Source organism: Hyperoodon ampullatus (genome assembly GCF_949752795.1).
Source record: "Hyperoodon ampullatus genome assembly, chromosome: 6".
In the NCBI taxonomy this organism is placed as follows: domain Eukaryota; kingdom Metazoa; phylum Chordata; class Mammalia; order Artiodactyla; family Ziphiidae; genus Hyperoodon; species Hyperoodon ampullatus.
In genome coordinates this window covers 7,365,285-7,381,126 of record NC_136919.1, presented here as the reverse complement: position 1 = coordinate 7,381,126, position 15,842 = coordinate 7,365,285, and the positions used below count along the sequence as shown (strand labels likewise).

General features: G+C 51.6%; 1 protein-coding gene across 2 annotated transcripts; it reads right to left on the bottom strand.

Moving 5' to 3' along the window:
- Positions 1–1,007: 1,007 nt before the first annotated feature.
- LOC307054718 (kynurenine--oxoglutarate transaminase 1) lies at positions 1,008–14,542 on the bottom strand (the record flags this gene model as incomplete). Of its 2 annotated transcripts, XM_079706586.1 has the most annotated exons (13): positions 1,008–1,502; positions 1,600–1,686; positions 2,405–2,484; positions 2,563–2,749; positions 2,863–2,952; positions 3,081–3,157; positions 3,502–3,622; positions 5,698–5,826; positions 6,071–6,157; positions 6,238–6,387; positions 9,575–9,722; positions 11,935–11,993; positions 14,432–14,542. In XM_079706586.1, 13 exons carry the CDS (start codon positions 14,540–14,542, stop codon positions 1,437–1,439), a joined length of 1,392 nt encoding a protein of 463 aa, XP_079562712.1. In that variant the 3' UTR covers positions 1,008–1,436. The 2 variants fall into 2 exon arrangements, with proteins under 2 accessions (XP_079562712.1, XP_079562713.1); XM_079706587.1 differs by lacking the exons at positions 6,238–6,387; positions 14,432–14,542 and having other exon boundaries at positions 11,935–11,987.
- Between the last annotated feature and the right edge of the window lie 1,300 nt (positions 14,543–15,842).

The following is a 15,842-nucleotide window of genomic DNA, read 5'->3' as shown; positions in this document are numbered from 1 at the left end:
TGGGATCAAATCTCATTTCTACCTTTTACCAGCTGGATGGCCTCAGGTGAGTCCCCTCACCTCCAAAGCGGTTTCCTCACCTGTGAAATGGAGGCAGTAACTCCTGTCTCAGAGGGTCCTTTAATGAGGTGGTGTGCATCCAAGTGCCCGGCATGCAGGGGTGAGCAATAAATGTTAGGGGAAACATTCCTTTCCCCTTCTGTCTAATTATGTAATCCCTGGCAATCCTGGCCTGGACTCTGATCCCTGTGGGGTGTGACTGTCCGCGTCTTCCCTGTTAGACACTCAGCTGAGGCCCCCATCACACACACACTCACACACACACACTCACACACACACACACACCACCACCACCACCACCACCAACAACAACAACAACGGTAACACATACCATCTGAGCCCCTAGGCCTGGTTTCACCATTAACTAACTGGGTGGCCTCAGACAAGGTCCAAGTTCCTGCCCTTCTTTGGGACTCAAAACACATTTGTAGGGCTTCCCTGGTGGCGCAGTGGTTGAGAATCTGCCTGCTAATGCAGGGGACACGGGTTCAAGCCTTGGTCTGGGAGGATCCCACATGCCGCGGAGCAACTGGGCCCGTGAGCTACAACTGCTGAGCCTGCGCATCTAGAGCCTGTGCTCCACAACAAGAGGCCGCGATAGTGAGAGGCCCGCGCACCGCGACGAAGAGTGGCCCCCACTTGCCACAACTAGAGAAAGCCCTCGCACAGAAACGAACACCCAACACAGCAAAAATAAATAAATTAATTAATAAACTCCTACCCCCAACATCTTAAAACAAAACAAAACAAAAAAAAACACATGTGTACAAAGAGAGTCTGGGATCTGAGGTTTAGGGAGGTGGGAGGTGCCTTCCATTCTGACTAAGCCCCCATCTGCAATCAGCACCAGGGTGTGAAGCAGAGAGAAGCAGCCAATAACAGTTTGAATAACTTAAAACTTTATTATGGGCAAAAGTACTGGCTTGAAGAGCCAAGCCTAAGGGCAACTTCCCAAAATCAAGCTTAGATAAGGAAAGGGAGGGATGCCTGAGGCCTGGCTGGGGCCAGTGCAAGGCTGGGGCCAGGGCTGAGACCCAAGGCCAGTACACTATTGAACTCTGCCCTCTGAGTCCCAGCTGAGTCTGGGGAGGCCAGAGGGTCCCAAGACCATATAGCCCAGCACAGGGAGGACCAGGGAGAGGCACCGGTCAGGCCTCCTTCACCTCTGCAACAGGAACATAGCTATGCATCATGGGGAAGTGCTCCTGACTCCCCCAAGACCAAAAGGGGGGCTCTTCCCTGAGGTTATTCTGTGTTACAGAGAAGAGATCCTCCAGTACCATCTACCCCCAACCTGGGAATGGCTGAAACCTGGACAAAGACAGAGCCCTGCAGAGTGTGCAGGGACCAGGCAATGCAGGGCCCAGGGGGTGATGTCAGGGCCTGAGCTCATCATTCCACTTCTGTAGCTTCTCGTCCATGGCCTGGAGCGTGGATTCATCCTGCACCAACACAGATTGGTCCTACCCCTCTCCCCACACCCGCAGGAGGCCTGGGGAGGCTTGGGGAGGTCTTCCCTCCCCCAGGCCTGTCCTTTACCTTCATGAAACAGAAGCGGATATAGTGGTCAAAGAGCTTTTGATGTGGCACGCTGCAGAAGATGGAGACCGGGATGGCCATCAAGCCCTGTGGAGGAGGAAGCCCATGCCTCAGCGGCCCCACAGCCCAGCAGGCCTCTGGGGGGCTCCAGGGGGTCAGAGATGTTCCCGTGATGAGACAGGAGAAGGCAAATTAGCTTCAATGCAGCACCTCCCAGTGCTGCATCAGGGTCAGAGGAAAAGCATCCCAAATCATCATTCCAAGTCCCTCCTTATGTACAGAAGGGAGAGGGAGGCTGAGAGCAGGGAAGATCATGTGGCAGGTCAGAGCAGAGCCATAGAATAAATAAGTCCCAGGGAATTCCCTGGCGGTCCAGTGGTTAGGACTGTGCGCTTTCACTGCTGAGGGCGCGGGTTCAATCCCTGGTCGGGGAACTAAGATCCTGTAAACCATGTGGCATGGCCAAAACAAAAAACAAAAAAACCCCCACAAACAAACAAAAAAAGAAATAAGTCTTAGAATCATAGCTCTGAGCTGGATGGACCTCAGAGTTAATGGGCCAACTCCTCACTGTACAGATGGGAAGACTGAGGCCCTGAGAGGGCAAGAATGCCTGCCAGCCCACAAGGCATATTTGAGCAAATTAAAAACAGCCTCCCCATTCTTTGATGTGGATGCAACCCTGTACCACGGCTCAAGGCAGAGGATTGGCTGGATTTTGGTGCATCAGCCCCCTGGTCAGGCACCCTTAGCAGTGCACAGCCTGTAAAACATACACAGCGGCCCTGGCAGAGGCCCAGCCCACCTTGTTCTTGATCATCCACTTGACGAAGCGTCTGTCATAAGGCTCATCTGCAGCTCCAGGCAAGTTGGGCATTTTGGTCTCTGGGGACAGAGGCCAGGCTGAGCCCCGGGCAGCCTCCAGGGCCCTGTACCTGGCCCAGCCCGGCCAGTCCCACTCACTGAATTCCGAGATGTCTGTGATGAGGAAGTAGCCGCCCTGGGGGATCACGGGCCTCAGGCCTACAGACTGCAGGCTTTGTATCATGTGGTCACGGCAGCGCTGTATGGCCTGTGGGAGCTGCACAAAGTAGCTGCTGGGTTGGCCGAAGTGCAGCTGCTCCCGCTCAAAGCTCTGGGCTACTGCAGCCTGGGTAGGGCGGGGGGACAAGCAGGTCAGGTGTGACCTGACCTTGGAGCCAGCCCGAACTCCTTTCTTGCCCCATGCCCCTCCCGGCGGGGCGGGTCCTGCCCCCACCTCACCTGGCCCTGTGTGGGACAGTGGAAGATGGAGTTCTGGTGCACAGTGCGCAGGTGCTTCAGGAGACTGTCCGGGCCTAGGACCCAGCCCACCTGGACCAGGAACATAGGTAGGGGGTGAGGCCCTTCAGGGCCTGACCAAACCCTTTCTGGATTCCCAGGCCAGCCTTGCCTACCAAGGATTGTAGAGGGAGGGGTCACCCCCACCCTCGTTGACTCACCTTCCAGCCTGTGGCACTAAAGGTCTTGCCAGCGCTGCCAATGGTCAGGGTGCGTTCCCACATGCCAGGGAGGCTGGCTGCCCAAGGCCAAAGAAAGCAGCTGCTGAGATGGGGGTGGGGGCAGGGGGTGGTGGTGGCTGGACCCCAGCAGGCACTCAGGCTCTCAACGCTCCGGACTCCACTATGTGCTAAGCTACTTCCAGGACTTATTTGAGCTCACCCTCATGACACCCCTGGGAGGCAGGTGCCATTGTGTTCCCCTGTCCTCAGAGAGATGAAGTCACTGCCCCAGGTCACATGACCTGTGTGGGTCTAGACCCCTCGGTCCTAATCACCAGGCCTGCGCTGACACCCAGATTGGGCTCAAGGCCCTGCCACAAACGTCCAGGGGAAGGGGGGCACCCTGGCCGGCTCAGCTCACCGATGCTGATGTGCTGGCACCCGTCGTAGACCAGCCACTGGTAGACCTCGTCGGTGATACACACCACGTCATGCTGCTGGCACAGGCTGGCCACCAGCTCCAGTTCTGCCCTGGAGAACACCTGCAGGGACCAACCCCAAACAGACAGGCCTGCTTAGAGAGATGAAAAGACAGGGCCAGAGCCGGTGCTGAGGGCTTTTCTGCCCCATCCTATCCCTGCAACAGTGGCCCTGTGAAGTTGGTTGTGAGATAACAGAAAATACATATATATATATATATACATATATATATACACACATACATATATATATATATCTGCCCCAATTCCTGGCACAGAACTCCTAAAACCCTTGTAAATTACTAAGTGGTAAGAGCAATAGAAGTGGACTTCCCTGGTGGCGCAGTGGTTAAGAATCCGCCTGCCTTCAAGCCCTGGTCTGGGAAGATCCCACATGCCGCGGAGCAACTGGGCCCGTGCACCACAACTACTGAGCCTGTGCTCTAGGGCCCGTGAGCCACAACTACTGAGCCCTCGTGCCACAACTACTGAAGCCCACGAGCCTAGAACCTGTGCTCCACAAGCACAACAAGAGAAGCCACCGCAATGAGAAGCCTGCGTATGGCAACAAAGAGTAGTCACCGCTCGCCACAACTACAGAAAGCCCATGCACAGCAATGAAGACCCAACACAGCCAAAAATAAATAAATAAATAAATAAATAGATTTATAACCAAAAAAAAAAAAAAAAAAAGAATCCGCCTGCCAGTGCAGGGGACATGGGTTCGAGCCCTGGTCCGGGAAGATCCCACATGCCGCAGAGCAACTAAGCCCGTGCGCCACACCTACTGAACCTGAGCTCTAGAGCCCATGAGCCACAACTACTGAGCCCGCATGCCACAACTACTGAAGCGCACGTGCTCTAGGGCCCGCATGCCACAACTACTGAAGCCCCTGCGCTCTAGGGTCCGCATGCCACAACTACTGAGCCCGAGTGCTGCAGCTACTGAAGCTCACGCACCTAGAGCCTGTGCTCCGCAACAAAAGAAGTCACCGCAATGAGAAGCCCATGCACCACAACAAAGAGTAGCCCCCACTAGCTGCAACTAGAGAAAGCCTGCACACAGCAACGAAGACCCAATGCAGCCAAAAATAAATAAATTAAAAAAAAAAGAGCACTAGAAGCATTTTTGTTCTAATGAGGCAACTCTAAGTTGGCTCTTGGATTGGGGCTGATCATCAGAAAGATGAAGTCATATTGGAAGTTTGGAATTTTCTCCAGAGAGGGCAGAGGTGCTGGAAATGGAGCTGATAATTGAAGCCTCCATAAAAATCCCAATAGGACAGGGTTCAGAGAGCTTGCAGGTGGGTGAGCACATCCAGGTACCAGGAGGTTGACACACCCCAGCTCCACAGGGACAGAAGCACCTGTGCTCAGGAACCTCCCAGACCTCACCTTACATGTCTTCATCAGGTTGTTCATCTGTATCCTTTACCATATCCTTTAATAAACTGGTAACTGTAAGTAGGTGTTTCCCTGAGTCCTGTGAGCCACTCTAGCAAATTAATTGAACCGAGGAGGGGGTTGTGGGCACCCCAGATTTACAACCATAGGTCAGAAGCACAGGTGACAACCTGGACTTGTGATTGGTGTCTGGAGTGGGGTGGGGGGCAGCCTTGTGAGACTGAGCCCTTAACCTGTGGGATCTGACGCCATCTCCAGGTAGACAGTGTCAGAATTGAATTAAATTGAGTTGACTTGTGGGACACCCAGCTGGTCTCACAGAATTGCTTAGCGTGGGAAAAAAACCCACATATCTGGTGTCAGAAGCATTGTGAGTGTGATAATGGTGTGACAGTAAAGGAGAGACACAGATGGAGGCCTGGGTCTTCCTTCACATCAGTTCTGTCATGTTCCCATTTTCCAGATGAGAAACTGGAGAGGTGAAGTCACTGGCCCAGGTTCATGGGGAAGTCATGGAGGTGTCCAGCCCACTCCACCACCCAAGGCCTGATACCTTCCCTGGGGATCCCTGCCCCAGGCCCTGGGACCCCTGGGAGCTTCGGTCCTCAGAGCTCATCGCAGGTAGTCCTCCCACTTCACAGACAAAGAAACTGAGGCCCCATGGCAGCACAAGAGTAACAGAGCAGGGACGTGAGCCAATCTGGAGGGGTCCCCGGAGGAGGTCTCTCAGGTACCTTTCCCAGAGGGTTGTTGGGTGTGTTGAGGATAAGGGCTTTGGTGCGAGACGTGAACTTGCTGGCCAGCTCCGTGGGGTCCAGCTGCCAGTTGCTGCTGGAATCCAGTTCCCCGTCCTGCTTGGGTCTCTGCAAGAGGAGGTGGGAGGGGGTGGCAATACTTACCCACCTGACTTTCATCTCTAGAAATTCGGCCTTCCTCTCCCCAGGTATCTCTCCCCACTGTCTCTCCTCTCGGGCTCTGGACACCCCTCTCCTCATCCTGGAGAAACCGCCCTCCTTCACTTCCTTCCTTTTTTCCCACCTCCCAGGGTTCAACCCAGCACAGTCCTTGGACCCCTCTGCCCACCCACACCCCAGCCAGCATCCTTACCGGCTTCAGGGACACAAACACAGGGCGACCCCCTGCCATCAATGTCATGGGCTCATAACAGTCAAAAAAGGGCTCGATGATGATGACCTGGTACAAGGATCAGATTGGCTGGGGTCGGCACCACCCTGACCCTTCACCCCAACCCAGCCCTGGCCTTGCCCACTCACCTCGTCTCCTTCGTCCACCAGGGCCTGGAATGCTGTGAACAGGGCCCCATAGGCACCCACAGTCACCAGCACGTTCTTGAGCGGGTCTATGTCCTGTCCCAGCAACTTCCCAAAGAAACTGGCCAGGATCTTCGTCAGGGGTGGGTAACCCTGCCGGGACAGCAGGGGTCAGTGGCCTGGTTCAGCCTGGGCCCACCCTCCCACTCAGATGCATCCAGGCAATTCTAGCATCTTCCAGCAGCAAGCCTTGGGGCAGAGTCAGTTCCTGTGGGGTGAGTTCTTTCATCTCCATCGCCAGCACATGCCATAAAGCCTGCTCTGTGCCAGGCCCAGCATCCAGGGCTGGGATCAGTGGGAAACCAGACAGAGTGCATGCCTTCATGGAGCACAGTGCAACGGAGCCCTCAAAATAGCAGCAACTCCACACTTTAAACACCTCCCTCTAAGTTTAAGAAGCACTTTTGTGCCATCTAATCCTCTTGGCAGCCTTACAAAAGAGGTATTATTTGATCCCCACCATTTGACTGGTAGAAAAACAGTGACCCAGAGAAAGAAAATGACTTGCCCAAGGTCATGCCAGTTGAAGTGCAGGAATAGGACTTTATGTTGCAGCTTTGGAAGCACCCCACTTTGAGAGGAAGATTGGATCTGTACGCTTGTTTGCTGAGGACACTTATAAAACACTCCAGGCTAAGCCAAGGGACTGAAACCTAAGGTCTAGAACTTAACTAAATAATTCACTAAACCAGAATTGACTACATAAAAATGAAAAATTTCTCTATACCAAAATATCCCATGAGCAAAGTTAAAAGACAAAGAGAGGAACACTGCAACATAAGAGAAAGAAATAAGATATTTAATATATAAAGAGCTCTTTCAAAGCAATAAGACAAAGATATACACCCAAATGAAAAAAACGAGGTCAGGCATGAAAGAAAAAGTCCTGAGGCCCAATATATACATGAAAAGAATGAACATTCCTGCCAGCTCTGAGACCAGCCTGTTGGTGGGTATGTGAGTAAACCTTACCAGACGGCAATTTGACAATATCCAGCACAGGCTGAAATGCTTACACCCTTTGATTCTCTAGTTTTACTTCTTGGGATATATCTGAGAGAAATATTCACATGTGTACAAAGGGATACACAAAGAGATATTCACTGTGGCATTGCTTAATAGTGAGATAGCCAAACAAGATCATCAGTGTAGGGCTGGGTAAATAGCTTATGGCACATCTAGGCAATCGGATACTATGCAGCCATCAAAAAGAATGAGGCTAGGGCTTCCCTGGTGGCGCAGTGGTTGAGAATCCGCCTGCCGATGCAGGGGACACGGGTTCGTGCCCTGGTCTGGGAAGGTCCCACATGCCGCGGAGCTGCTAGGCCCGTGAGCCATGGCCGCTGAGCCTGCGCGTCTGGAGCCTGTGCTCCACAACAGGAGAGGCCACAACAGTGAGAGGCCCGCGTACCGCAAAAAAAAAAAAAAAAAAAAAAGAATGAGGCTAATGGGGTACATATACACAATAGAATACTACTCAGCTATGAAAAAGAATGAAATAATGCCATTTGCAGCAACATGGATGCAACTAGAGGTTATCATACTAAGTGAAGTAAGTCACAAAGAGAAAGACAAATATCATATGATATCACTTATATGTGGAATATAAAATATGATACAAATGAACCTATCTATGAAACAGAAACAGAATCAGGGACATAGAGAACAGACTGGTGGTTGCCAAGGGGGAGGGGGATGGGAGAGGGTTGGATGGGGAGTTTGGGATTAGCAGATGCAAACTGGTATATACAGAATGGATAGACAACAAGGTCCTACTGTATAGCACAGGGAACTATATTCAATACCCTGTGATCAACCATAATGGAAAAGAATATGAAAAAGAATGTATGTCTGAGTCACTTTGCTGTACAGCAGTAATTAACACAACATTGTAATTCAACTATACTTCAATAAAAAATAAATTTAAAAAAAAAGAATGAGACTGTTTTGACATGGAAAGATGCCTATGTCATACTATTTAGTGAAACAAGTTATAGAACATTACTTAGAGTATGAGTCCATTTGTGTTAAGAAACGCAAATCTCATGAGTGGGCATGTGAATGTGTGTGTGTTTATACAAGCATTTTTTTTTTTTTTTCGCGGTAGGGGGGCCTCTCACTGTTGCGGCCTCTCCCCCTGCGGAGCACAGGCTCCGGACGCGCAGGCCCAGCGGCCACGGCTCACAGGCCCAGCCGCTCCGCGGCATGTGGGATCCTCCCAGACCGGGGCACGAACCTGCGTCCCCCGCATCGGCAGGCGGACTCTCAACCACTGTGCCACCAGGGAAGCCCTATACAAGCATTTTTAAAAGTTAAAAGTTCAGGGGACTTCCCTGGTGGTGCAGTGGTTGAGAGTCCACCTGCAAATGCGGGGGACACGGGTTTGGGCCCTGGTCCGGGAGGATCCCACATGCCGCGGAGCAACTGGGCCCATGCACCACAACTACTGAGCCTGCGCTCTAGAGCCCATGAGCCACAACTACTGAGCTTGCGTGCCACTACTACTGAAGCCCACACGCCTAGAGCCCGTGCTCCGCAACAAGAGAGGCCGCCACAGTGAGAAGCCTGTGCATGGCAACGAGGAGTGGTCCCTGCTTGCTGCAACTAGAGAGGGCCCAGGTGCAGCAATGAAGACCCAACGCAGCCAAAAATAAAATAAATAAATTTATAAAAGTTAAAAGTTCAAAAGTCTAATCACTCAGCAAAGTAGCAAACTGTTAGCAGTGGTTATCTCTGAGGGAACTTTCCCCCGGGGCGATGAGATGCACACCAAAGTTTAAGAAACTACTCCAAGGGGGCAAATATTTACTCTGTGGTTCTTTACAGAGAGACTTCAGATTTAGAGTCAAAACAATCAGCAGCCTGTCTTTCAGGGTTAAGCTTAGGTGTCACCTCCTTCAGAAAGCCTTCCCTGATCTCCCAGGTCTCATTCCCTCCTTCCTGCTCCCAAGCACCCCATTCTCCTCCATCACAGCATATCAGCTACCTTTGTTTTCTGCTTTTGTTTTGGTTTTTGGTCTGCTTTTCCCACTAGACCATGAGCTCCTGGCTCATGCTTTTGTATCTGTCTTTCCCCCAGACCATAAACTGTCCCAGGGCCTGGAACAAAGGAGACAGTCAGTGAACACTGAACCATGGCCAGACTGAATTCCCGGGGTTCTGCCCCATGAACCCTGACACTCAGATGGGCCTGCTGCCCAAAAAGATCTGCTCCGTCCTCCCCCAGGACCTCCTCAGAGGCCCATGTCCAGGGACCCCCCAGAGGGGATGGTAGACTCACAAATGCCTTTGTGTACTGGTTGAGCATGAAGTCCCCACTGACGGCGTGCTGAAAGGCTTCCACGGCAAAGTCTGGGGGTGGGAAGTCTGGGAAGCCTTGGCCCAAGTTCACGACATCAGACTCACTGGCCAGTTTGACAAACTCCACCCTGGGCAACAAACAGAGAGTGGGTACCAGCCCAACCCTCCACCACGACCTGGACTTCCGCTTGCTTCCGGGGAAGGGTGAGCAAGGCATTGGGCTCCTTCTAGAAAAACTGGATAATCAGAATCCACCCTGGTCTGGAGATCTGTTTGTGGTCATAACTGGTTCCATGCTGATCACATGTCTTAGCCCAGGGGCTTTCCAACTTTCCACCATGATCCATAGTAAGAAATCACTTTTACATCCCAAACTCTGTAGAGCACAAAGATGGACTCAACTTTCTCCTTCCGGTGTGATCCACTGCAGTATTTCCCATCCTATCCTACTCTAGTCTTTAGAAATACTTGTTGAGAGCCCCGAAATAGATTTCAAGACCCGTTCATGTGTCTCTCAGCAGCACCACACTTTGAAATGCTTGCTCACATCATCTCTGATAGTCTATGAGGCATGTTCTGCTCCTTGATCACAGCGGGGATGGAGAAGCTGGGGTTCGGGCGACTTGCCCAACGTCTCCCAGTTAGCACTGCCAACCTTTGAGTCCATATCTGTCTGAAGCACCAGTTCTGCTCTTGACGATTACCCTGGACAGACTGGGGCCTGCCATCTGCCATCTCTGGCCCCTGACCACCTTTCTTCTGGCCCTGCCTAGTGGCTACCTGTTCAGGGAAACTGGAAGAGAGGCTGAGAGGCTGAAGAGGCTGGTATGTGGTTCCAGGTTGGTTGGGGACAGAGGGGTCAGGCTGGGTGGAGTTGAATTTGCGTAACAATAAGTATCACTATGTCTAAAATTGGTCATTTTCTCTCCAGAGCGCCACAATGTCTCTGAAGACACAGAGTTGCTGAAGCTCAGAGAGGCCAGTGACCTGTCCAGAGTCACACAGTCGCTAAGGCAGAGCTGAGAAGCAAAATCAGGCGGTGGATGTTCCATGGTGGCTGGGACAGGGGAGCCAGGCTCAAATACCCTACGGAGACCAGCTGCCCTGTAGGTTGAGCCTCTAGGGTCCTGATCCTCAGGCCACCACCCTGGGGTCAGCAGGAACCTGGGAACTTTCACGGCCCTCATCCCTCCTGGCACCCCTCTCCTGTCCCGTGCTTTCCTCCCAGGCCAGCTCCTGCTCTGCCCTGCATTCGCATGAGACTTAGCCTCTCCTGGCCTCAGTCCTTCCTTCTGTACAATAGGTGTGACAGGTTCAAGAGTCTGCTGGGCCTGTGAGTCAGGAAAGATTCTTCCTGTCTCTCCCAGCCAGTCATCTCCTCCTTCGGAGTTGGACTTTACCTTATCTGCACAATGGGCCACAAGCCTGCCCACCTGCCTCACAGAGAGGACAGAGCATGGCAGCCTGGGGAACAGGACCCTGGAGGCCCAACCTAGAGGGCAGCTGGACCCTATAGGGCCTTTGGGCCCAGCTCCCCCATCCCAAACACCATGGAGCATCAGAGGAGAAGATGGAGGTGGAAGATTTTTGCAAAACACAAAGTGCTGAACAACAGGGGAGTTTGAAAGAAAAAATGGTTCTCTTTTTGGTAAAAACAACAGCCAATGATTTTTTTTTTTTTTTTTTTAACATATAGAGGTGGCTCAATGCCCTTGGCCAAAGGTAGAGCGGGCCAGGAGCGGGGGTTGGGGGGACACGGGAAGGTCATTAAATCTTTCTCACACATCTTCCATTGCATCCATCGAATCACGGGTGACAAGGGGCACATATGCCTCTCATATTTAGAATAGGTCAATAAAGAAAAGATGTTAACCTCTGCAAGTGCTGGTGAGGGGCTGCCCGTGTCTTACCTTCTTATATTCCTTAGCTTAGCTTGTTCTGTACTAAGTGTGAAATGAAAGAATCCCTGGAAAGCCCTCAGCCTGGTGCCTGGGTAATGCCTGGGTGATGGATATCGCTCACACAGTATGTCACCTCATCCTCCCAGGCCCTTCAAGGGAAACGGAATTACCTCCATTTCCCAGATGGGAAACTGAGGCTCAGAGCAGGCGAGTCACCGGCCCCAAATGCCACAGCCAAGCAGGGCGAGGCTGAGATCTGAACCTAAGCTGGCTGCTGGGGGTCTCACCTCTCAGGAGCTGCGGCTACAAATCTCCCCCCGTCCGAGTGCGCGGCCGTCCTGGGTACCACTGAGTTACTGCCAATCCAGGGACCGCCAGCCCTGCCCTGCCCTTGAGCCCAGGGGACCCCCACACCCCTCCCCAGCCCCGCCCAGCTCACCATGGGTTGTGGTCGATCCCGTCCAGCCTTCGAGCCTGCAGCCGTTTGGTCATGACGAGCTGAAGACAGAGCAAACGGAGGGTCAGTGGTGGAGGCCCAGCAGCCTGGGCCTGCCCGGGAGGCAGCTTCTCTGGGGCCACAGCCTTGGTGTCCACTCCTCCGGGCGGGAGGCGGAGAGCAGGGCTCCCAGACAAGACAGCGGGGCGGGGTCTCCCGCCGCCCCGCCCAGCTCCTCCCACTCCAGCAGCCTGGACTCGCCCACCTGCCAGCCCAGGGTCCACGTGTCCTGGCACACTGCCTGGATTCCATGAGGTTAAAGTTTGACTCAGGAGGGGCTGGGACCGAGGAGGAGGAGCAGGAGGAAGGGGGACAGCAGAGCAGGGGAAGGATCGTGGCGACAGTGACCGCAGCGGCTTCTCGCTAAGCTCTTCCTTTGACTTCTCAGGACCACCTGGCTGGTCCCGTTTTACAGATGAGAAGATGGAGGAGGGGGAGCGGGGAGAGGGATGTGTTCAAGGTCATACAACAGATACACTCAGACTCAGGCCTGTTTGAGACGAGGCCACGTTCTGACTCAGGGAAAGAGGACACTTGCTCGGTCCTGAGGGGCTCAGGGGACCTCCCCTCCCCTTCCCTATGTTCCTTCCAGGCCAGCTTCCCCCTCACCCGCAGGTGTGCAGGCACTGGCCAGGCCTGAGAACCACCAAACCCAGGTCCTAAGCCCGCCTTGGCCGGGTGACATTGCACAGGTGCTTTAGCTCCCCTGGCCTCAGTCTCTCCATCAGTATAATAGGGGCATAGTCTCCGTGGTCCCTCCCAGCCTCCTGGTCCTGTGGCTTGGAGTCTCAGGCGGCTGGCAGGGGGTGGAGCCACAGCTGTATCTAACAGTGAGCCCCCACTGTTCCTCATGGTCTTAGTCCCCACAGCACGCCTATCAGAGGGACCAGGATAATCCCCTTTTCTAAAGATGAGGACACTGAAGCTCAAAGAGGCTCAGGGGCTTCCCTAAGGTTGGAGGAGGAGCTGGACAGGACCCTGGTCAGGGTGGTGGCAACAGCAGGGCTCCTAGCGTCTGGCCCCTGCCCTGGAGAAGGGCAAGGGGACCGTCTGTCTACGGGCCAGGCTTTTCCATCACCTGGGAGTCTTGCTGATGGGAATGATTTGCAGAGAGCCCAGCACGGGGCTGACACCTAGTAGGTGCTTTGCTAACATTAGCAGCCCTGTCCCTTCACGGAATCCCTGACACCTCTCACCAGGCCTGGCACTCAGAACATGTCAAAATAGTTAAAAATGAGAGCGTGATCCCTGCCAGGGAAAACCATGTTATCACCAAAATGTTAGTCAGCAGTGATTATCTTTGGTTGGTTAGTTAACAGATATTTTTCTTCTCTTCCTTATAATTTTCTTATTTTCCAGATTTTCTAAAATAAATGTTTTATTTTTATGATTAAAAAATGTGGGAGAAAATTACATTTTAGAGGCATGTTTGTAAATGTGATATACCAATATCAATAAAACAGGCTACAAAATAGCATGTACGGGATGATTATATTTTAAAAAATATACCCTAATATATATTTGTATGTATATATTTTTTTCTATGACCATATGTGAATAGAAAAAAAATTTAGAAGGAAACATACCAAATGTTAAGAAAGGGTCTCTCTGAGTGGTGGAATTATAGGCGATTCAATTACAAGTGTACTTTTCTATGTTTCTAAGTTTCTTGTATGGAGAGCATACCATATTTGATTGATTCTGATATGTGTATTTTTTGCACATTGCACTTTCGGATGTGTCTTAGAATCTATAGCACGAGTTTAATTGGCAATTTCCCCACTTACTAGTCCATAAAATAACAGTGCATCTTAATATTGATGGCATTATAGGTTCAATGATATAAGGAATTACGTTTGAATCGGGTACGCATCATATTTAAAAAAATAAAGTGAAGATGAGTCGGGGCAGTGGGGATGGGTGGGTAGAGGTTGGGGTGAGGGAGTTTGAGGAGGGCTGGGGTGGGCGAAGGAGTAGAGAGGTGCAGGGGCACAGAGAGAGAGCAAAGGGGGTGGATGGAGTTGAATGAGTTTAGGAAGAAGATACAAAAGGGGGGACTCTAGAAACTTGGGGTGCTCAATGGAGTGACCTTTGAGTATGTCACACACTACTTGGATAAGTGAGGAATCAGTGCCTGTTCTTGAGCGTATGCATAATGTATTTATTCAGCCAACATTTATGAAGCACCTACTGTGTATCAAACACTGGGCTGGGCACAGGGGGTGATGGGGAGGCAGCAGCTCCAAGGAGACCATTCAGATGCATAGCTACAAGTTCTAGATTAGAAGCAAAGGCAAGGGAGAGGCCCACACCCAGGCTGCAGTCAGAGAAGGCCTCCTGAAAGAGGAGGCTCATGCACAGCTTTGAAGCCAGAACCAAGCCAGATCCCAGGAGCCCTGGGGCATGCAAGCAGCAGAGCACGAGGGGCTAGGGCACTTACAGTCTGATGCAAACACCGGGCGAGCGAAGCTCCAGACTTCTTTCCCCGGAAGGGCCCCACCAGGTGCAAATAGATGGCTGCCGCATTCCTGAACATGCCTCCCAGAGCCATGGGGCACTGACGACGTCTCCTCCAAGGGCAGAGGAGAAGGGAGGAGAATGCCCTGGCCAGAAAATGGCTCCGAGCTCAGGACTTGGGTCCCCCACACACAGCTCTAGTAACAACAACAACAATAAGTGCTAATATTTATTGAGTAATCACTGTGTGCCAGGCATGGCAGCAAGTGCTTTGCTGCATGGCTATCCTTCAGTCCTTGAAACCCTGGGACCCCTTTCCCCCCCCAGCAACCAGAGTGACCCTTTCAAAATGTAAATCACCTCTAATTAAAAAATGATCCAGGGACTTCCCTGGTGGTCCAGTGGTTGAGACTCTGCACTCCCAATACAGAGTGCAAGAGTTCGATCCCTGGTCGGGGAACTAAGATCCTGCATACCACGTGGCAGCCAAAAAAAAAAAAAAAAAACCAGTTGAAGATTATGGATGGCCCCTAACACTGCAGACAGAGTCAACCTTACACGTTCTGATGCTGGAAACACACATATCACCTGCAAATTATTGCTGTGCTAAAACCAAATCTAAAGCAGCTCATGCCTCTGGATTACTAAAATACTAGGGACAGAAGAACATGTTACATTACACCATGGAGATGCAATTAACAAATTCAGACTGATGGAAACTCTATAGAACAAATGACCCTGTTTCTTCAACAAATAAAATGCAAGAGGAAAAAAAAGCCTGGGACTTCCCTGGTGGCGCAGTGGTTAAGAATCCACCTGCCAATGCAGGGGACACGGGTTTGATCCTTGGTCTGGGAAGATCCCATATGCTGTGGAGCAATTAAGCTCATGCAGCCCAACTACTGAGCCTGCACTCTAGAGCCCGCGAGCCACAACTATTGAGCCCGAGTGCCACAACTACTGAAGCCCGCGCGCCTAGAGCCCGTGCTCTGCAACAAGAGAAGCCACTGCAAGAAGCCCGCGCACTGCAACAAAGAGTAGCCCCTGCTCACCACAACTAGAGAAAGCCCCCGTGCAGCAACAAAGACACAACGCAGCCAAAAAAAAAAAAAAAAAAGCCTGGAGCATTATAGATTAAAAGAGACTCAACAGACATAAATTAAAAAGTGAATGCCTTGAAAAAGAAGAAAAATGTTGAAGGACACACTGCACAATTTCAAAACTTACTAAAAAGCTAAAGGAACCAAAAAAGTGTGGTACTGGCATAAGGATAGACATATAAATTAAGGGAATAGAATTGAGAGTCCAGAAATAAACTATTTGGTCAACTGCTATTTGACAAGGGTGCCAAGAAAATTCAATGAGGAAAGAACAGTCTTTTCAACAAATGGTGC